This window comes from Eptatretus burgeri, chromosome 7 (assembly GCF_056783735.1).
Source record: "Eptatretus burgeri isolate ZD-2024b chromosome 7, Ebu_testis_v1, whole genome shotgun sequence".
In the NCBI taxonomy this organism is placed as follows: domain Eukaryota; kingdom Metazoa; phylum Chordata; class Myxini; order Myxiniformes; family Myxinidae; genus Eptatretus; species Eptatretus burgeri.
Window position 1 is genome coordinate 68443859 of NC_140967.1, and position 22226 is coordinate 68466084.

Genomic DNA, 22226 nt, shown 5'->3' on the forward strand with positions numbered 1-22226 from the left:
ATATATATATATATATATATATATATATATATATATATATATATATATATCCTGGTGTTGGCACAGTGGTTAGGGCAGTGGCTTGGGACCCAAAAGGTCCTGAGTTCAAGCCCCGTTGGGACACTGAATTAATATATGTATGTATATATATATATATATATATATATATATATATATATATATATATATATATATATACACACCAAGTCGAAAACACCAGGGGGTTGACTCAGCCTGCCATCCTTCCCAGGTCGGCGAAATGAGTACCAGTTGTACTGGGCCCGGTGTATGCCCCGGTTAGAATAGGTGTACCATATCCCTGTGTGTCGTAAGAGGCGACCAGGGTTGCGTCAGGAAGGGCATCCAGCGTAAAAACCTATGCCAAATCATTATGCGGACAACAAAACGAATTTCCATACCGGATCGGTCGAGGCCCGGGTTACCAACGACCGCCACCGGTACCGGTGGTCAGCAGGGTACCAGTGGAAATTGTGCTACTGCTGGGCGAAGGAGGAGAAGGAGACGGGGAAGGCGAGTCCGGAGGCAGTGGGAGAGGGGGAAGGGTAGAAGTGTGGAGGTAAGAGTTGGAACTCTGAATGTTGGGACGATGACTGGCAAAGGGCGAGAGTTGGCTGATATGATGGAGAGAAGAAAGGTGGACATACTGCATGTACAAGAGACCAAGTGGATGGGGAGTAAGGCTAGGAGGATTGGAGGTGGTTTCAAACTGTTCTACCCTGGTGTGGATGGGAGGAGAAATGGTGTCGGGGTAATCCTGAAGGAAGATTATGTCAAGAGGGTATTGGAGGTGAGGAGAGTGTCTGACCGAGTGATGAGTGTTAAGTTGGAAATTGAAGGGGTGATGATGAATGTCATCAGTGCATATGCCCCACATATGGGGTGTGAGATGGAGTATAAAGAAGATTTCTGGAGTGAGTTAGATGAAGTGGTGGAGAGTGTATCCAAGGATGAAAGAGTAGTGATTGGAGCAGATTTCAATGGACATGTTGGGGAAGGGAATAAAGAGGATGAGGAGGTGATGGGGAGGTACGGTCTCAACAAGAGAAATATGGAAGGGCAAATGGTGGTAGAGTTTGCAAAAAGAATGGAAATGGCAGTGGTAAATACGTATTTCAAGAAGAAGGAGGAACACAGGGTGACATACAAGAGTGGAGGAAAGTGCACACAGGTGGATTACATCTTAAGTAGGAGATGCAACCTGAAAGAGATTAGTGACTGTAAGGTTGTGGCAGGGGAGAGTGTAGCTCGACAGCATCGATTGGTGGTCTGTAGGATGACTTTAGAGGTGAGGTCGAGGAAGAGAGTGAGGGCTGAACCAAGGAACAGATGGTGGAAGCTGAAGGAGGAAGACTGTTGCGTGAAATTTAGGGAGGAGGTGAGACAGGCGTTGGATGGTGGTAAAGATGGGTGGGATGATTGGGCAACGACAGCAGAAGTTGTGAGGGAGATAGCGAGGAAGGTACTTGGTGTGACATCTGGACAGAGGAAGGAAGATAAGGAGATTTGGTGGTGGAATGAGGAAGTACAGGAAAGTATAAGGAAGAAGGGGTTGGCGAAAAAGAAGTGGGACAGTCAGAGAGATGAAGAAAGTAGGCAGGAGTACAAGGAGTGGCGGCTAAAGGCAAAAAGAGAGGTGGCAAAGGTCAAGGAAAAGGCATATGACGAGCTGTATGAGAAGTTGGATACAAAAGAAGGGGAAATGGATTTATACCGATTGGCAAGACAGAGGGACCGAGCTGGGAAGGATGTGCTGCAGGTTAGGGTCATGAAGGACGCAAATGGGAATGTGCTGACGAGCGAGGAGAGTGTGTTGAGAAGGTGGATGGAGTACTTTGAGGAGCTGATGAATGAAGAAAATGAGAGAGAGAAGGTTGGAAGAGGTGAAGATAGTGAATCTGGAAGTGGGGTGGATCAGTAAGGATGAAGTGAGGAATGCTATGAAAAAGATGAAAAGTGGAAAGGCGGTTGGCCCAGATGGTATACCAGTGGAGGCATGGAAGTGCTTAGGAGAGATGGCAGTGGGGTTGTTAACCAGATTGTTTAATAAAGTCTTGGAAAGTGAGAGGATGCCGGAGGAGTGGAGATGAAGTGTACTGGTTCCGATTTTCAAGAATAAGGGTGATGTGCAGAGCTGTGGAAATTACAGGGGGATAAAGTTGTTAAGCCACACCATGAAGTTGTGGGAAAGAGTAGTGGAAGCTAGATTGAGAGGAGAGGTGACGATCTGTGAGCAGCAATATGGGTTTATGCCAGGAAAGAGCACCACTGATGTAATGTTTGCTTTGAGAATGTTGATGGAGAAGTATAGGGAAGGCCAGAAGGAGTTACATTGTGTTTGTGGACTTAGAGAAAGCTTATGATCGGGTGCCAAGAGAGGAGTTGTGGTATTGTATGAGGAAGTCGGGAGTGGTGGAGAAGTATGTGAGGATCGTGCAGGATATGTATGAGGACAGTATGACAGCGGTGAGGTGTGCGGTAGGAATGACGGACCGGTTTAAGGTTAAAGTGGGATTGCACCAAGGATCGACTCTGAGCCCTTTCCTGTTTGCAATGGTGATGGACAGGTTGACGGACAAGATCAGACTGGAGTCTCCATGGACTATGATGTTCGCGGATGACATCATGATCTGTAGGGAGAGTAGGGAGCAGGCTGAAGCGAGCCTTGAGAGGTGGAGGTATGCAGTGGAGAGAAGGGGAATGATAGTCAGTAGGAGTAAGATGGAGTACATGTGCGTAAATGAGAGGGAGGGTGGTGGTATGGTGCGGTTGCAAGGAGTTGAGGTGGGGAAGGTGGATTGGTTTAAATACTTGGGATCAACTGTCCAAAGTAATGGAGAGTGTGGGAGAGAAGTGAAAAAGAGAGTGCAGGCAGGATGGAGTGGGTGGAGAAGAGTTGCAGGAGTGATTTGTGACAGAAGGGGAGCTGCAAGAGTGAAGGGGAAAGTATATAAGACGGTAGTGAGACCAGCTATGTTGTATGGTTTGGAGGCGGTGGCACTAACAATAAGACAGGAAGTGGAGCAGGAGGTGGCAGAGTTAAAGATGCTGCGATTCTCGTTGGGAGTGACGAGGATGGATAGGATAAGAAATGAGTATATTAGAGGGACAGCACAGGTTGGACGGTTTGGAGACAAAGTGAGAGAGGCGAGATTGAGATGGTTTGGACATGTGCACAGGAGGGAAACCGAGTGTATCGGGAGAAGGATGTTGAAGATGGAGCCGCCAGGCAGGAGGAGAAGAGGAAGGCCAAAGAAGAGGTTCATGGATGCGGTGAGGGCGGACATGCGGGCGGTTGGAGTGTCAATGGAAGATGTGGAGGACAGAGCGAAATGGAGAAGGTTGATCCGCTGTGGCGACCCCTAACGGGAGCAAGCCGAAAGAGGAAGAAGATACATATATATATATATATATATATAAATATATATATATATATATATATATATATATATATATAAATATATATATATATATATATATAGCCAATAAAATATCGTGCCGACCCCTAGAGGCCGATTTGAAACACAGTGGTGCATTTTGTTGTTCTCTTTGTCCGCACGTGGACTGCTTGAAGCTCGGACATTAACGTCAGTATTCCGTGCTGGAAGATATCAAACAGCCAGGATCACGACAAATGGGGGCTCGTCCGGGATCATTCAAGTAAGAGACATTCGAACTGAGACAGAAATTCCACAGTGGGCTGCCATCTTCCTTCATCTGATCATCGTTCCCTCACCAGCAGACCCCATCTTGGAGGAACCTTCTCACCAGCAGACGCCATCTTGGAGGGATTTTCTCACCATAGGACGCTATCTGGTGTTTACGCCAGTCATCGGCCAACAAAAAAACAAAAAAACAAGCAGTCATAGACTGGTACTTATGAAATCGTCAACTTGACCTCTGACCTTGTCTTATAAAAGCTGTCTCCAGAGAAGGTAGCGACGCAAACCAGAAGTTTCTATGATGATTCTGTACCAAGCCATCAAAAATCGAATATTTGACCTCACTGTGACCTTGACCTTTGACCGATTTTGACCAAAATCTAATCCGCACTCGCCATCACCCTCCTGAATCACGTGGTGTAATTTGACATTGGTAGCTCCTTCCGTTCTCGAGTTATCGTGCCTACAAACAAACAAACAAACAAACAAACAAGCAGTCATAGACTGGTACTTACGAAATCGTCAACTTGATCACTGACCTTATCTAATAAAAGCTGTGTCGAGAGAACGTAGCGACGCAAACCACAAGTTTCTGAGATGATTCTGTACCAAACCATCAAAAATCGAATGTTTTGGATGTTTGACCTCACTGTGACCTTGACCTTTGACCAAAATCTAATCAGCGCTCTCCACCAACCTCCTGAATCACGTGGTGTAATTTGACATTGGTAGCTTCTTCCGTTCTCGAGTTATCTGTACCAAACCATCAAAAATCGAATATTTGACCTTGCTGTGACCTTGACCTTTGACCGATGTTGACCAAAATCGAATCAGCACTAGCCATCACCCTCCTGAATCACGTGGTGTAATTTGAAATTGGTAGCTTCTTCCGTTCTCGAGTTATCGTGCCTACAAACAAACAAACAAACAAACAGAAACGGAAGGCATCAATATACTTACGAAATGTTTTGATTTCTAAGTAACAAGCAGTCATAGACTGGTACTTACGAAATCGTCAACTTGACCTCTGACCTTGTCTAATAAAAGCTGTCTCTTGAGAAGGTAGCGGCACAAACCAGAAGTTTCTACGATAATTCTGTACCAAACCATCAAAAATCGAATGTTTTGGATGCTTGACCTCACTGTGACCTTGACCTTTGACTGAATTTGACCAAAATCTAATCAGCACTAACCATCACCCTCCTGAATCACGTGGTGTAATTTGACATTGGAGCTTCTTCTGTTCTCGAGTTATCGTGCCTACAAACAAACAAACAAACAAACAGAAACGGAAGGCATCAATATACTTACAAAATCTTTAGATTTCGTAAGTAACAAACGGAAGTCATCAATATACTTTCGAAATATTTAGATTTCATCAGTTACAAACAAACAGAAACGGAAGTTATCAAGAGACTTACGAAATCTTTAGATTTCGTAAGTAAAAAACCTGAGTTATTTGTACGTTGCATTTTCTCATTGGCAATTTGATGTGCGGTGGTGATATTGGGTATTTCGTGTCGTATTTTCCCAACAGAGTGTTGTGTGCGAATTACGTGTATCACCCCAATATTGTTTGCCTCCCCTGTGTGAATTGCCCTGATTTGTTGGTTGGTTGGTGGCAGGATTTGCATTCCGTCTCCCATAAAACCTTTCCCTCTGCAAAACACAAGAAATACGCAAAGAAAATAGAAAACCCACTCTGTGGAAGTACCGAATGTGCAGCTATCTTCCGCAGGTTACCTCACCGGATGACGGGATTGGAGCAAAGCCTTCGGGACCCCCACTCTTTGATGATAGGAGGAAAACCACGGGGTAACCTTCCCGGGTCAGATTGCGGTTGTGTGTGTCGGGGTGGTGCTGAGGAGTCGTCCACCAAATGGCGGTCTCCTTGGGTTAACCTGAAACGATCCCTTTGGGTGGGTGCCTGGAATGTACTATCCCTAAGAGAGGATGATCACCTGTCTACGTTATCATCTGAGCTCAGGCATGTGAACATAGGTATTGCAGCACTCCATGAGGTTCGGAGACCGGGTCGTGGCGAGATCATGGCGGGTGGTTACACTTGCAATTGGTCTGGTTGCAAGCCCAAGCAGTTGCTGTAGCGGTGTCCATCAAGCTGACTCCAATGATAATTGAGGTAACACCAGTCAAAGAGCGTATTATGAGATTAAGGATTCGTCACTCCTTGGGGGTCATTTCCCTGGTCTCTGTATATGCTCCGAATGAGGCGAGTGATCTCACCCTGAAGGACGCATTTTATGCCACACTCGAGTCTGTGGTTGATCAGTGCCCCAGGTGAGATACTATTCTCGTGTTGGGGGATTTCAATGCATCGACAGGAACTGATGGGGATGGTTATGAGACATGTGTTGGTCCCCATGGGTCTGGAACTGTGAAGCAGAATAGCACTAGGTTCCTTAACTTTGCAAGAAGTCATGGACTGAGAGTGGCTGGTCCGTGGTTTCAGCGCCCACAAGCTCATCGATGCACTTGGTATTCCAACGCTGGCGGTGTGGCAAATGAGATTGACCAACTGCTCATTGATGGTCGTTGAAGGATGATCTCGAACTGCAGGGTCTACCAGAGTGCTCAGTTCCTCAATACCGACCACAGGCTTGTGGTAGCAACTCTGAAGTTGCAGATTAAATCCGGGAGAATGGTACCATCCCAGCCGAGGTTGGAAGTTGGCAAGCTCAAGGATGAGAGGGTTCCTGAGGAGTTTGCAAACAGACTGAGTGGGGATTTTGGGGGTCTGGGTGGATTGAGGAATCCCGAAGAGTTGTGGAATGCCTTCAAGACCACCGTCCTTGATGTTTCCAGTGGATATCTTGGAACTCACCATCTATCTATAATTCCAGAAACGTGTGTGTGTGTGTGTGTGTGTGTGTGTCTGTGTGTGTGTCTGTGACCGCTGTTTCTCGACAACCGCTGGTCCGATCTAATTGAAACTTGCCAGGTATATTGCTGGGGACCTGATGATGTGCCTTTTCAAGGTTTGATATTAATCGGACAAGTGCTTCCCAAGTTAAGGCCATTTATTTACCAAACCAATGACAAGACACGTTGTTGCGTGGGCGTGGCCGATGGGGAAGGGAAGCTCAGCCGCGTTCCCCATTACGGGTTACAACGTACGGACTTCCGGAGAGTGTTGACTTCGTGTAGTCTAATAATTTCTCGATTTCTTATGCACATTTATAGATAAACACAATGCCGCAAGTTGTGATCGTTTTCATATTAGACGGTGCATAAATTTCAGTTACATCAGAGTGCTGGTGTGCTCCGAACCAGGAATTAATTTTTTTTCTCTCTTCTCTTTTTGTTTTTCCTTGCGATGACATTGCGAAAAGGCAAAATACGTTGGCGCTAATTGAATAATTGGCCATTAAAACCTAAATTACGAATAATCGTAACTGTGATATGCGAACTTCCGCCCCACGCACGTACAGGCACGCGAGAGCGAATAAATGGCCTGTGTGGTTGTTTTTTGTTGCTCGCGGTTGGAATATGTATTTATTGTTTTTTTTTTTACAGGCATGTACTAGTAGGGTGAAAAAGAACTTTGTCTCTCAAGGGACACTGGATACCATTGACCAATCGCAGGGCCAGGCTTAATGTAGAGCTGAGCTGTTCAAGGAGTTGAGGCAAAAAACTGTATGTGCACTGAGGGTGGACAAGGAGGCCTATGTGGGAAGAATCTGTGAAGGGGTAGAGCATCACCTGTGGTCAAGTGTTTCTGATCTTGCTTACAGGGGAATTTGTGCATTGCGTTCCTCCAAGCCCATCCATCGGTGCACTGCAGTTCGAGCGGAGGGTGGTGCGCTCTTGACAGAGCAGTCTGAAGTGAAGGCCTGCTGGGCCGGTTACTATGAGCGGCTGTACCAGGCAGATCCACCAGCTGTTGAGTTGGATGTCAGGGGTGTTTACTTTCCCTCTTGCTGACCCTCGAATCAACTATGATCCACCTTTAGTTGTGGAAACAGGTTGCGGTGAACCGGTTGAAAAGGGGTGAAGCTTTTGGGATCTGTGGCATCCATGCTGAACTTCTCAAGGCTGGTGGAAATGCTGTAGTCACGTCATTGCATGCAGTTCTGTAGCAGTTCTGTTGAACTGCATGCAGTTCTGTAGAAATGCTGTAGTCATGTCATCTGTGCCCTTGCCAAACACAGGCATCATCCCAACTGACTGGAAGAGGGGCCTTTTGCCCTTTTCTGGAAAGGGAAGGGTAATCGCTAGGCCTGAAACAACTACCGAGCAGTGACGCCCATCTCAGTGCCAGGCAAGGTCTTTGCTCGGATAATTCTTGATAGGGTACATCATCTTCTGGAGCACCAGTGCCCAGAGCAGTCAGCTTTACACCAAAGAGGTCAATGATTGACCGTGTCCTTGCCCTACAGGTCCTCGCCAAATGCAGGCGAGAGTTTCGGCAGGGACTGCTTGCAGCCCATGTTGATCTCTGCAGAGTGTTCGATTCAGTGAATCGGGATGCCCTCTGGAGGATTCTTGGTCTTCATGGGGTGCCATCCAAATTGATCAATCTGATGTCTGAACTACACTCTGGAACTACAATGTGGTGATACCATCTCTGACCTATTTCCAGTTGTCACGGGAGTTCGTCAGGGGTGTGTACTGGCCCCAACACTTTTCAGCACTTGTATGGACTGGATTCTGGGAAGGATGTCAAAGAGCTCAAGCTGCAGTGCATCACTTTGGAATGTCAAGATATCTGACTTTGATTTCACAGATGATGCAGTCATCTTTGCGGAGACTCTGGGTATCCTTTTGTGGGACCTCGAGGTGCTGAATGAGGAGTCGGAGCCACTGGGATTATGGGTTTCCTGGGTCAAAACTTAGATCCAGGCTTTCAATGACATCTTGGATGCTGCTATCTTGTGCCTGTTTGTGGTGAGGATGTTGAGGTCACAGAAAGATTCACTTACCTTGGCAGCGATATTCATGTCTCTGCTGACTGTGAGCCAGAGGTCACCAGACGTCTGAGTCAGGCCTGGGGAGTCATGGAATCACTGGATCATGGTGTGGCACTGTCAGCATCTGTGCAGGAGGACGAAAGTCCAAGTCTTCAAGTCCTTGGTGATTTCAGTCTTGCTCTATGGATGGGAGACTTGGACTCTGACCAGGGATCTAAGATGGAGACTTAATTCCTTTGGTTGCAGGTTTCTTTGGAGAATCCTTGGCTATCGCTGGTCAGACTTTGTGTCCAACGAGCAGTTGCTGAGAGAGACTCAAATGAGATTTGTTACCTGCATAGTCTCTGAGCGTCAACTGTGGCTCGTTTTCCTGACGTTGATCCTGCTCACCAGATTCTCTCAGCGAGGGAGCCTCATGAGCGGAGGAGACCTATGGGCCAACCATGTGCCTCGTGGTTGCAGCAGGTTGATTGGCACCTCAAGGAGATGGGGATGGGCCAGGTATCTGCGTGGGGGATGGCCAGATAGAGGCCCCTGGAGTACCGGCGGAAAGTGGACGCAGTGACGCGCTGCTCCGGTGCATGTTCCCATTCCTGACCTGACCCTGTATGCTTTGTTGACATATGTATCATTATTACCTTTGCAAACTTTGTTGCGAAGGTTATGTTTTGATCGCTGTGTATTTATTTATTTATTTTGGATCATACTGGACTGTTGTCTGTCATTTGTAAAACTTTTTCAACTCCCCTTGTACAAAAGCTCCTCCCTGAGCATTCGTGTAAAAAACATAACCAAACCTGTAGCTAATGTCTAAAACAAGATTGATGGTAGAAGATAATTTGACTTTGTGCAACTACAAAAGCAGCACTATGTGCTTTCTCATCATTCAACTCACCACTTCGAGGCCTTGCAACACGGCGAGAGAAGGGCGTGACTTTCGAAGACGGCCCACATTGGAGTTGCAGTAATACTCAAAGCGAGGTGCTGTGTCCAATGTGTCATACCCAAAGTTGGTTGAATAAATGCTGTCTTTGGCATTCCATGGATAACCATTGCCATCACCTGGCAGAAACACAATCCAAGACAATGGCAAAGGTAGCTTTCACTGTCATGAATGGCATACCTTGGTGTACATTGGGTTTTTTTTAATACCTACTTTAAAGTTCAAAAACTTAGATAAAGCAGAACTGAGAACTTTCTCAAGTTTTGGTTTGATTTGTTCCATCAATCCATTTCATTAGATTGTAACCTATGCTGTCGATGTATATCATTTTTGGAATATGGGACGTTGCAAGGCATATTGGAATATTATGTTTGGAATATGGTATGTTGTGGCCTTGGAACGATTCGATTTATGCGGTTACCTGTTCAAGACTCATGAAGAATTGAAGACTTGCGTTTCAAATACCTGAACTCTTCAGAGATGTACTTTGTCTTCTACAGTGTCAGGACAAGTCATTAAAAGGTAACAAAGAAAAAACCTAGAAGGGCACTGGGTAGAGCACATACCCCCACCACATAATGCCTGATCCAGTAGAACATAGCGGGTCCAATAACTTTTGGAAATATCATTCTATATATAGTTTTTGGTCCCATCTCTCAAATGGTGAAGAATCACTTTGAAAAAACTTTTAAATTCTTGTATCTGGATCTGGATTTGGATCTTCACCAAACTTTAAACAAACCGTCCTTGTCACACACCCAAACTGTCCCCCAAGTTTTGACAGAATCGGTCCATAACCTTTTGAGATATTGTGCCATATATCCTTTTTAGCCCAATCCCTCAATGGTGAAGAATCACTTGAAAAATTCTCAGATCCAGATCTGGATTTGGATCTTCACCAAAATTGAATCAATTTGGCCTTGTCACACACCCAACAGGTTCACCAAGTTTCATCGAAATCCATCAGCAATTTAAGATATCATGCAATATCCTTTTTGGCCACATCTATCAATGGTGAATAACGACTTAAAATTAAATAATTGTCGTATCCAGATCCAGATTCGGATATTCACCAAAATTGAATCGATTCATCCTTGTCAAACACCCAACCTGTCCACCAAGTTTCGTCCGAATCTATCCATAACCTCTTGAAATATTGTGCAATATATCATTTTTGGCCCTTTCTCTCAATGGTGAAGAATCACTTAAAAAATTGTAGTAGCCAGATCCAGATTCAGATCTTCACCAAAAGTATGCATTGCTGTCCACCCACATGCACAAAAAAATTCAGAATGGTTGCTTGAAATCTGTGCCCAAAAATAATGTGACAGACAGACATACAAACATTACAGACCAACATATTTGGTGAAAATTTTTTCCACTAAGTAACACAGACAGACAGGGGTGAAAACATAACCTCCTTCCACCTTCAGTGGCGGAGGCAAAAAATTCCCTTAAAAAAAAGAAGTCATGCTACTTGCAGGGGCTTCACAGCATTGCCCGGCACTACCCGGCTGGGTGAACTTTTCCCGTTGGTGGTTTAAGGATGTTGGACATTGAAAAGCTATGCAGTTATTGGCCACGTGGTGGTTACCTTTTGCCTACGGGCTGGTGGCAGCACTGCCTGATCCCATATCCCAATATTGACTTTATAGCAGCTTTTGGTGGCCTTAAAACAGACGTGAAGGCCAACGTGTGGTAACTTACAACTTTGCCCAGATTCTGAAGTACCTACACCCAAAATTTGGGGCCTCTAGGTGCTACGGTTCGGCTGTGAAAGAATAACAATCACACAAACTAACACACAGACACTTGAAAGTATTTATGTAGATAAAGAATTCAGCTTATCTTTTTTATTAGATTAGGGATAACGATTGAAGTAAAAAAAACAAATTAAAACTTTGTCCCACTGTAATACTCCTATAATACAGTAAGTGACATATTTAGAAGAACAGGATGAAGGAAGAGAAAGTACATGAGAACACCAAGCCAGAAATTCAAGGCAATTGCTGACAAAGTGAGTAATTTAGAAGAGTTATAATCCCAACAAGGCATTCCCTGAAAGGCCGTATAATATTGTTGCAGAAATGACTTCTGTGGGTTAAAATGCATAGATTATAGCAGTTATCTCCTTAATTTATGTTTTGGAATAAGTGTGAAGTAAAACCACTCCGTGAACACAAATGTGTTGATTTTAATCGTTTAGATAGCATGTCATCTCCCCTCACAATGTTTGTGTCTAAAACTGCTTTTCCCCTTCATTAAAAAAAATACCTAACTATCGTTTTATTCCTTGTAATCTGGCTATGTTATTTTGAAACATCACGGCCTTGCAAGAGGACCAAAGCATGGTTTCAGGCGTGCTTGTGAAAGGCCTGGAATGTTCGGGTAGAGCCGAGAAGCTTAGGGGTGGGGTTTAGGCTCAGGTGACGCCTGAAAGGCCAATGAGCGCCGAGTGGGCAAGACTTGTTGACAGCATAGGGCGGAACCTAAGAAGAGCTTTTAAAAAGCCCAGAGGGCACTCAGACACCAGCAAAAGACGAGGACCCATACCAGATGAGGACTGGCAGGAGAGAGAACGCTTGAATGCCACATTCTCATCGCCATTTCTCCTTATCACCATTCTCTCATCTCCCACCCCGAGCCACACTTCGCCCTGCAACATGCCAACCCACGTGACCACGGTTCCCTGCCTGCCTTCTGTATCCATCCACCACAGAAGTGTGAACGCCAGTCGACTTGCAGCACCAGAATGAGCCGCAATGAAGTATTCCATTGTGATTGAGACCTTAATTTCGATAATTAATGTTCTTGTGCATTCGATGTATAAATGTATAGCTCTGTATTATAATTGTTTGCATCCCCTTTCTCCCCCCCCCTCCCGTTCTATTTAAATACATGCACTTTGAATTGATTGGGTCTCAGTGCACTTGTTTGGACCCCCATTGATTGCTGATGTTAGAACAGTCGATTTGGTTATAAGTACTTAAGAGGATATTTGCGTTTAGCATGCAACACCCCATTAAATTCACTCTCCTACGAGACAATGTTACCACTCACACCTCCATTTTGAATTGGGACCTCGGCGTGGAGAGGAGTCCGGCGCGCTGCCTGATCAGCCGCAGGCGTTGCAAATTGATCTACGTATGGGAGCAAATAGGCACTTAATCCAGCTCGGAGCACCACAGTCGTTTGGCCGGCATGACCCTACAATATAAATTTGCAAAATAGCAGAATTTTATCCCAATCCAACGTATCATCTGCCCCCTTCACTTTGCTGTCAACCTTGTGTCCCTATTCCCCACATATTTCTCCTAAAATCACCCCCCCACCCCATTAACTTCCTTTTTTATTTTCTTTCTCGACTTACCCTCTCCCACGAATTATCCAGTGGATTTAACATGTATGTGGCCCAAATGGCATCAAAGAAGGCTCATGCCCATAAAAAGGGGCAGTCATAGCTTTCAACAATTTAAGAAACTGGAGTCAAAATCCAAACAATAAATGACTTACAGGCAACGTTAACATCTTCTTCTGATGTGGAGTCGATGTAGAAGCAATGATGTTCTTTTTCTCCACTCGCTAAACCCTCCTCGATCGATGACAGAACAGTGGAAGTAGTTTCAACACTGGACACAAAAAAGGGGTTGATGCTACCAATTCTCTGCAAACACATGGGTTATCTTTTAGTAAATTTTTTTTATTACCTTACCACCAGTATAAACTTGTGGTATAAAACATTGCTGAACATAATGCACACACTTTAAATCTGCACAGTAACGCAGCATTAGACGTGAGGATACGACAGGAGGTTCTTGAAGTGGGTAACTGTCATGGTTTCTCGCCAGATTCAAACTGGAAAACTGGAATGGTATATTCACGGTGGGGTGCAAAAGTATGACTCCACTTAAATCAATGCCAAGATTTCTCAAATCACGAATTCAAGCACAAATTTAACATAATCTCGAAGATATTTATCCATATTCTTTAACTTATTTAAGTTATTATTGACTGACACTTTGCCTTAACAGAATAAATGAAGGCTCAATATATTTGTGAGAAAGATAAATTTTATGTAAGCAGTCTGACTATGCTCTGGAGTGCATGACAACACTATTGGGAAAAATTGACTCAAACATAATCCATAAACTTATTAAATCAATCCCAAATGGAGTTGAGGCAGTTCTCAAGGCAAAAGTGGGTCACACTGATTATATTGATTAAATGCAAAGACATTTGATTTTTACTTTTATGATAAGTGTTGTTGTATCATTAAGAGTTCATGGAAATCCCTTGAAAGTGCTTTTGGTTTAAAATTATGATTTATTTTGTTATCATGCCTCAATTAACAAATTTCCTTCTGGCTTCATACTTTTGCACCCCATTGTATCTAATATATAGAGCTCATTCTAACCATTCACTGATTGACTCACTCACTCAGTGACTGATATTAATGTTTGGTACCTTCTGGGTGACGTAGAAAGCTGAAATTTTGCATGCCAATGGACATCGAAACTGATACACTGGGAAAATCACAGAATTGTCAGAAAGTGTCCATAAATGAAAATATAAATAAATGAAAAAAATTAATGCAGGTGAGTGACCCAAGACAATGGGGAAGCATGGTAATTTTGCGTGATGACATACGTTGAAGGAAGCTGAAACAACGGGAGAAAAAGAATCACAGAACTGTCAGAAAGCATCTAAAAATGAAAACATAAATAAATGAAAATAAATAACTGGAAAAAAATGGTAAAAAAACAAATGCAGGTGAGCAACCGGAGACAAGGGGGAAGCATGGTTCATTATTGCTTACAATGTGTAAGCATACCCCGCTAGTATGAGTATACATACATAAATGAGGTCTGTCTAAAAAGTTACGGGACTGACTTCACAGAAATTTTATTCCAAAAAATATATTGAAATCACAGCTTGTCCCCTTCAAAATAGTTTCCCTCCAGTCTCACACACTTGTCCATCCTCTTCTTCCACACTTCGATGCACCCCTGGAAGGCTTCTTCTGGAATCCTCCGGAGCTCCGTTGTCACGGTCCTTTTGATGGCCTCCACATCAGGAAATCGGGTCCCCTTGATCACCCCCTTGAGCTTGGGGAATAGGAAAAAATCAGAAGGGGCCAAGTCTGGCGAATACGGTGGTTGCTCCAGAGTTGGCACGTTCCTCTCCGCCAGAAACTGTCGGATGCTCAGAGCACTATGAGCAGGGGTGTTGTCATGGTGGATCACCCAGGTGTTGTTCTCCCACAGATCCCTCCTCTTGTCCCGGACTCATCTCATGAGGCGCCGGAGGATCTCTTTGTACAGGTATTGATTCACTGTTTGACCCTGTGGTAGAAACTCGAAGTGGACGATGTCCATGATGTCAAAAAACATGATGAGCATCACCTTGATCTTCTACTTCGACATCCTTGCTTTCTTTGGTCTTGGTGATGCCGGACTTTTCCACTGACGACTCTGCCGTTTGGTCTCAGGATCGTATTCGAATATCCACAATTCATCGCCAGTAATGACTCTCCCAAGCAGGTCTGGATCGTCCTCGAGGCGCTCGATAATGTCTTGACAGACAGTGACTCTTTGCTGTTTCTGGTGCTCGGACAACATCTTTGCGTTTCAAAGGACCATCTTTGCGCACACCTTGCACATTTCGAGATTTTCAGTGATGATGTTCCAGACAGTGTCCTTCTTGATGGAAAGTTCCTCAGCAATCATCCGCACCATGAGTCGACGATCTGCATGCACCATCTGCTTCACACGCTCGGTGTTATCCGCCGTTCTGCTCGTTGAAGGTCTTCCAGACTGTGGTTCATCTTCAACCTCCTCCCGTCCCTATTTGAACCTCTTGTGCCATTCAAATGCACATGTACATGACATCGTTTCTTCCCCGTAGACTTGCAGCAGCATTGCGAACGATTCGGAAGGTGTTTTGCCAAGCTTGGCAAGAAACTTCAGATTGGCTCTCTGCTCACAACTCATAGCGCGATGAGTCAGACTAGACAACGTGTAAAGAAAGATCTGTAAAAAAAAAAATCACACATTGAGCGCAGTCAACCATCACCAATTATATATATTGCTGGAATGTTGCGAAAGACTGTGACACGACCCGTTCATTCAAGTTGTGTAAGTGGAGCACACAGCAAGCTCAGTCCCGTTACTTTTTAGACTGACCTCGTATAGAGTGCCTATAGAAAGTGTGCACCCCTTTCAAAATTTTGACATTTTGTTGCCTTGAATTAGATTGCATTGAATCAGACTTTTTCCACCTTTATTTACACACTGTGACCCACACTTACAAGTGAAAAACAAATTCTACAAATTTCAGAAAATTAATTAAAAATACAAAACTAGAAAATCTTGGCTGGATAAGTGTCCACCCCCCTTTCATCGCAATTGTAAATTTGATCAGATGGAACTAATTACCTTCAAAATCACACACCAAGTTAAATGGCCTCGACCTGTGTTAAATTGTTATGATGCTGATTATTTCAGAATAAAATCAGCTGTTCCTGTAGGTTTCCTCTGCTGGGTAGTGCATTTCATTGCAAAGACTCAACCATGAGTAACAAGGAGTTTTCAAAAGACCTCCAAGATAAAGTTGTGGAAAGGCACAGATCAGGGGATGGGTATAAAAATATTTCAAAGGCCTTGAATATCCCTTGGAGCACAGTCAAGACAATCATTAAGAATTGGAAGGCGTATGGTACCACCAAGACCCTGCCTAGATCAGGCCATCCATCCAAACTGGGTGACCAAACAAGGAGGAGACTGATCAGAGAGGCCACGAAGAGGCCAATGGCAACTTTGAAAGAGTTACACGCCTTTATGGCAATGGCTGGTCACTGTGTGCATGTGACAATATCCCAAGCACTGCACAAGTCTGGCCTATAAGGTAGGGTGGCAAGAAGGAAGCCATTACTCAAAAAAGCTCACCTTGAGTCCCATTTGAGGTATGCAACAAAAACACTCCAGAGATTCCGCAGCCAGTGGCAGCAAGTTTTGTGGCCAAATAAAACCAAGATGGAATTTTTTGGCCTAAATGCAAAATGTTAAGTTTGGTGAAAACCCAACACAGCACATCACCCAAAGAACACCATCCCTAATGTGAAGCATGGTGGTGGCAGCATCATGTCATGGGGATGTTTCTCATCAGCAGGGACTGGGGCACTTGTCAGAATGGAAGGGAAAAGGGATGGAGCATAATACAGAAAAATCCTAGAGGAAAATCTGCTGCCCTCTGCCAGAAAGCTGAAATTGGGACAGAAGTTAACCTTTCAGCATGACAACAACCCGAAGCACACAGCCAAAGTTACACTGGAATAGAAAAGGAACAAAAAGATAAACGTCCTTGAATGGCTGTCAGAGCCCCAACCGAAATTCAATCGAAAATCTGTGGCATGACTTGAAGATTGCTGTCCATCAGCGCTCCCCATGCAACTTGACTGAGCTTGAACAGTTTTGTGCAGAAGAATGGGAAAATCCAACCAAGATATTCTCGTTTTATATTTTTCATGAATTTCCTGAAATTTGTAGAATTTGTTTTTCACTTGGAAGTTGTGGGTTACGATGTGTAAATAAAGGTGGAAAAAAAAATCTGATTTAATTCCAGGCTATAAAGCAACAAAAGGTGAAAATTTTGAAAGACGGTGTAAACTTTCTATAGGTACTGCATATGCTTGTTGTTCTGGACCACAGATCCATGAACTTCTTCTTCTTCTTCTTTCGGCTGCTCCCGTTAGGGGTCGCCACAGCGGATCATCCGTATGATCCGCATAGTGATTTGGCACATGTTTTACGCCGGATGCCCTTCCTGACGCAACCCTGGTCGCCTCTTACGACACAGGGATATGGTACAACTATTTTAACCGGGGTATACGCCGGCCCAGTATACTGGTACTCATTTTGACGACCTCAGAAGGATGACAGGCTGAGTCAACCCCCTGGTGTATTAATTCAGTGGCCCAACGGGGCTTGAACTCAGGACCTTTTGGATCCCAAGCCGCTGCCCTAACCACTGCGCCAACACCAGGCTCGGACCACAGATCAATGAACTATCACTCATAAATCAGACAGAAAATACAAAATTCTAATAATCCACTAACCTGCGAGCACAACCCAAAAACTTGGCCCAAAGCCTGCTGGTTTCCTAGCAATGAGGAAATTCCAAGCATGCTGTTGTAAAATAAATTTTAGCAAACAAGAAACTGGCTGAAATATTAACTTAACTGAAAGACCTTTAAAAAGCAAGCAAAACTGCTGTGAATTCTGACTAACACAGCATGCAGCAGCACCCTTTGAAAAGGGAACAAAGTGACTGGTCGGCTGAAACTGGAAGGCTTCCGGGCACTTCCGGTTTGCCATTGCCTTCTTCAGCGCAGTGCCAGTGCCTATACCAAACGGATGATCCCAGCCATTGTTCTCCATAAGATAAACTTCCGTGTAGCATTAAGACCATGCAGCTCTGACTGGCAAAATGTGTTAGCTGCCTTCATAGTCATCCACCACCTGCTCTCATGGTTTCACATATCTCTGATCGAGAGGCTAAAATTGGGTAGTACATCTTACGGACTCATGGGTTAATGAATGCAAAGGCCATCTCCTTTAGGAAGTGGGATGCTTTTTGATAATTTGATATATTTTTAATTGGTGAATGGAATTGTGCTTAAGCATCCACATGTTTTACCCAAATATTTTATAAACAAATGTGAATCATCATTTTGAATATTGTGAAAGATCAGAATTAATTTCGGGTTTAAAACTTTATATTACAAAAATTATTTGCCACTCCTCAATATTTCTCAATTAGATGTCAATGATTTTCTGATTTTCATTTTATTCCACAAGAAACTAGAGGACTGCAATCAAAGTTAACTGATGGTTGCCAGTTTAGTCAACTGGTAATATTAGCCAATTGGTAGCACTTGAAATTCTGCCTCATAATGAAAACAAAGGTTTTTTTTTTTTTTTCCCCCAAAAAAGCGGGACACCACAGGCACCAAGATGAAAAACACTTAATGCCTCCATCACGTCAGGTCAGGTATAGGAGCATGTGCCAGAACAGCGCGTCGCTGCGTCCACTTTCCGCCGGTACTCCAGGGGCTTCCGTCTGGCCTTCCCCCAGGCAGATGCCAGGCCCATCCCCATATCCTTGAGATGTTGGTCAACCTGCTGCAAATACGAGGCACGTGGTCGGCCCATTGGCCTCCTCCACTCACGAGACTCCCTCGCTGAGAGAATCTGGTGAGCAGGATCAGCATCAGGAAAACGAGCCACATGTCCATACAGCCGCAACTGACACTCACGGACTATGCAGGTAACAAATCTCATCCGAGTCTCTCTCAGCAACCGCTCGTTGGACACAAAATCTGACCAGGGATAGCCAACGATTCTCCGAAGAGACCTGGTACCAAAGGAATGAAGTCTCCGTCTCAGATCCTTGGTCAGAGTCCAAGTCTGGCATCCATAGAACAAGAATGGAAGCACCAAGGACCCAAAGACTCAGACTTTCGTCCTCCCGCACAGGTACCGGCAGCGCCACACCCCATGATCCAGTGAATCCATGACTCCCCAGGCCCGAACCAGACGTCTATTGACCTCTTACTCACAGCCAGCAGAGACATGAATATCACTGCCAAGGTAAGTGAATCTCTCCACGACCTCAACATCCTCACCACAAACAGACAGACAGGACAGCAGCATCCAAATGTCATTGAAAGCCTGCATCTTAGTTTTGACCGAAGAAACCCGTAATCCCAGCGGCTCCGACTCCTCATTCAGCACCTCGAGGGCCCCCAAAAGGATATCTAAAGTCTCCGCAAAGATGACTGCATCATCGGCAAAATCAAGGTCCGAGATCTTGACATTCCCAAACGATGCACCGCAGCTTGATCTTTCCGACATCCTCCCTAAAATCCAGTCCATACAAGTGCTGAAAAGTGTGGGGGCCAGTACCACCCCTGACAAACTCCAGTAACAACTGGAAATAAGTCAGAGATGGTACCACCACACTTCACAGCACTCTCAGTACCAGAGTAAAGTTCAGACATCAGATTGATCAGTTTTGGTGGCACCCCACGAAGACCAAGAATCCTCCAGAGGGCATCCCGATTCACTGAATCAAACCAACATAGGCTGCAAGCAGCCCCTGCCGAAACTCTCGTCTGCGTTCGGTGAGGACACGAAGAGCAAGGATACGGTCAATCGTTGACCTCTTTGGTGTAAAGCATGACTGCTCTGGATGCTGGTGCTCAAGCAAATGGTGGCGAACAACCCTATCAAGAATTATCCGAGCAAAGACCTTGCCTGGCACTGAGAGCAGCATCACCCCTCGGTAGTTGTTGCCGTCTTGGCGAACACCCTTCCCTTTCCAGAGAGGGACAACAAGGCCCCTCTTCCAATCAGTTGGGATGATGCCTGTGTTCCAGACAGAGCACAAAACTGCATGCAACGACACGAGTGCAGCATTTCCACCAGCCTTGACAAGTTCAGCATGGATGCCACAGATCCCTGGAGCTTTACCCCGTTTCAACCGGTTCACCGCAGCCCGTGTTTCCACAAGCGAAGGTGGACCACAGTTGATTGGAGGGTCAGCAACAGGGATTGTAACACCCTTGACGTCCAACTCGACAGCTGGGGGATCAGCCTGGTACAACTGCTCAAAGTAACCGGCCCAGCGGGCCTTCACTTCAGACACCTTTATCAAGAGCCTACCACTATCTGCTCTAACTGCAGTGCTCCGAGGGATGGGCTTGGATGAACGCAATGCGCGAATTCCCCTGTAAGCGGGACGTGAATCACCTGTCCACAGGTGATGGTCTACCCCCTCACAGATTCCTCACACGTAGGCCTCCTTGTCCACCCTTAGTGCACGTACAGTTTTACGCCTCAGCTCCCTGAACAGCTCAGCTCCGCCATTCAGCCTGGCCCTGCGACTCTGGTCAATGGTATCCAGTGTCCCTTGAGAGACAAAATTCTTCTTTGCCCTGCAGTGAGTTCCAAGACATCCAGCGGCAACATCAAGGACGGTGGTCTTGAAGGCACTCCACAACTCTTCACGACCCCCCAAAGCACCCAGACACCCCAAATATCCACTCAGCCTGTTCGCAAACTCCTCAGATACTCTCTCATTCTTGAGCTTGCCAACATCCAGCCGAGGCTAGGATGGTACCATTCTCCAGGATTTAAGGTGCAGCTTTGGAGTTGCTACAACAAGCCGGTGGTCAGTATTGAGGAACTGAGCACTCCGGGAGACCCTGCAGTTCTGGATCATCCTCCAGTGACCGTCAACGAGGACATGGTCAATCTCCTTTGCCACACCACCAGCGTTGGAATACCAAGTCCAGCGATGAGCTTGTGGGTGCTGAAACCATGAACCAGCCACCCTAAGTCCATGACTTCTTGCAAAGTCAAGGAACTTAGTGCTATTCTGGTTCATAGTTCCTGACCCATGGGGACCAACACATGTCTCATAACCATCCCTATCAGTTCCAGTCGATGCATTGAAATCCTCCAAGACAAGAAGTGTATCTCATCTGGGGCACTGATCAACCACAAACTCGAGTGTGGCGTAGAATGTGTCCTTCACGGTGAGGTCACTCGCCTCAGTCGGAGCATAGACAGAGACCAGGGAAATGACACCTTCGGAGTGACGAATCCTTAGTCTCATCATACGCTCGTTGACCGGTGTTACCTCAATTATCATTGGGGTCAGAAACAGATTTACCCAAACACCACCAGGATTTAAAGAAGGGAGGCAGAGTTTTCAAAGTTCAGACTTGAGATTAGAAAGATGTTGTTTTCTGGCTCTCCTGAGGGTAGGCACACACTTATTCCAGGCTATGTGGAAATAACTGAGATTGCCTTCAGTTGGATTAGCCTTCCATGAGGCGAAGGCAAGTTGTTTCAGGACACCACAAGCTTCAGTGTACCATTCGCGAGAGGAAGGGTATGACAACTGAAGACGAGATGGGTTAAATCTGTGCATGAGAGAGAGCAAGTTTCTTTGAAATAATTCCCAGGACGAGTTGATGTCGGAGAAAGTAGAGATGGGAGACCGGTCTCGCAGTTTGATGGCTGCTTTAAGTCCTTGCCAGTCGGCCTGAGTGAAATGCCAGACTCGACAGGGCTTAGGTGGTTCTCTAATAATAACAGCCAGAGAGATGACTACTTTGACAAGCATGTTGTCAGATGAACCAATTGGAGTGAAGGAAGAACAGCAGATCTTTTCAAGGAAATTGGTCAAAATCATATCCAGAAGAGATGGAGTACTATTGGTTGAGATCTGGGTCGGGAAGTTGACAGATTGTGTCAGTCCCAATGAATTGCAGAAGTCTTTTCTTGAAGTGCCATGGCAGGTGAGACACTGAACAACAAATTTCAAAAAAAATTTTTTACTGGAGATGTGTAAAGTGATTAAGACTAATTTGGGTACGCTGATTTCAAAAATCATAACCGTTTTGCTGTATCACGTCAGGATTTTCAGGAACAGAAATATTCCCATTGCCTAGAAGTCAGGATTTCAATGAAATTTACATATGTCTTTAACATGTCTATTTCGTACAATTGTTGTTAACTTGTGTTATATTTCTTTCTTTCAGATAAAGATGAGTAGGCGTTCCTGTACCAATCATCCTGACAACTTCTGTTATGTCTGTGGTCGGTATAC

At 45.0% G+C, this 22226-nt stretch overlaps 1 protein-coding gene across 5 annotated transcripts in view; it reads right to left on the bottom strand.

Annotated features, from left to right (window-relative positions):
- Window positions 1-22226, bottom strand: part of SLC12A3 (solute carrier family 12 member 3) — a 121169-nt gene that overhangs the window by 80756 nt on the left and 18187 nt on the right. For 3 of the 5 annotated variants that reach the window (XR_015060204.1, XM_085888919.1, XM_085888922.1), the window contains 2 exons: window positions 13065-13180; window positions 9504-9670 (listed from right to left, as the gene is read on the bottom strand). Coding sequence is in view for 3 of the 5 variants with exons in the window: in XM_085888919.1 (XP_085745045.1) it covers window positions 9504-9670; window positions 13065-13180 (283 nt within the window). In the remaining 2 variants the exon portion in view is untranslated. Of the gene's footprint in view, window positions 1-9503; window positions 9671-13064; window positions 13216-14522; window positions 15129-22226 lie in introns of those variants that run through there. The other 2 variants (XM_085888921.1, XM_085888920.1) reach the window with 2 other exon arrangements.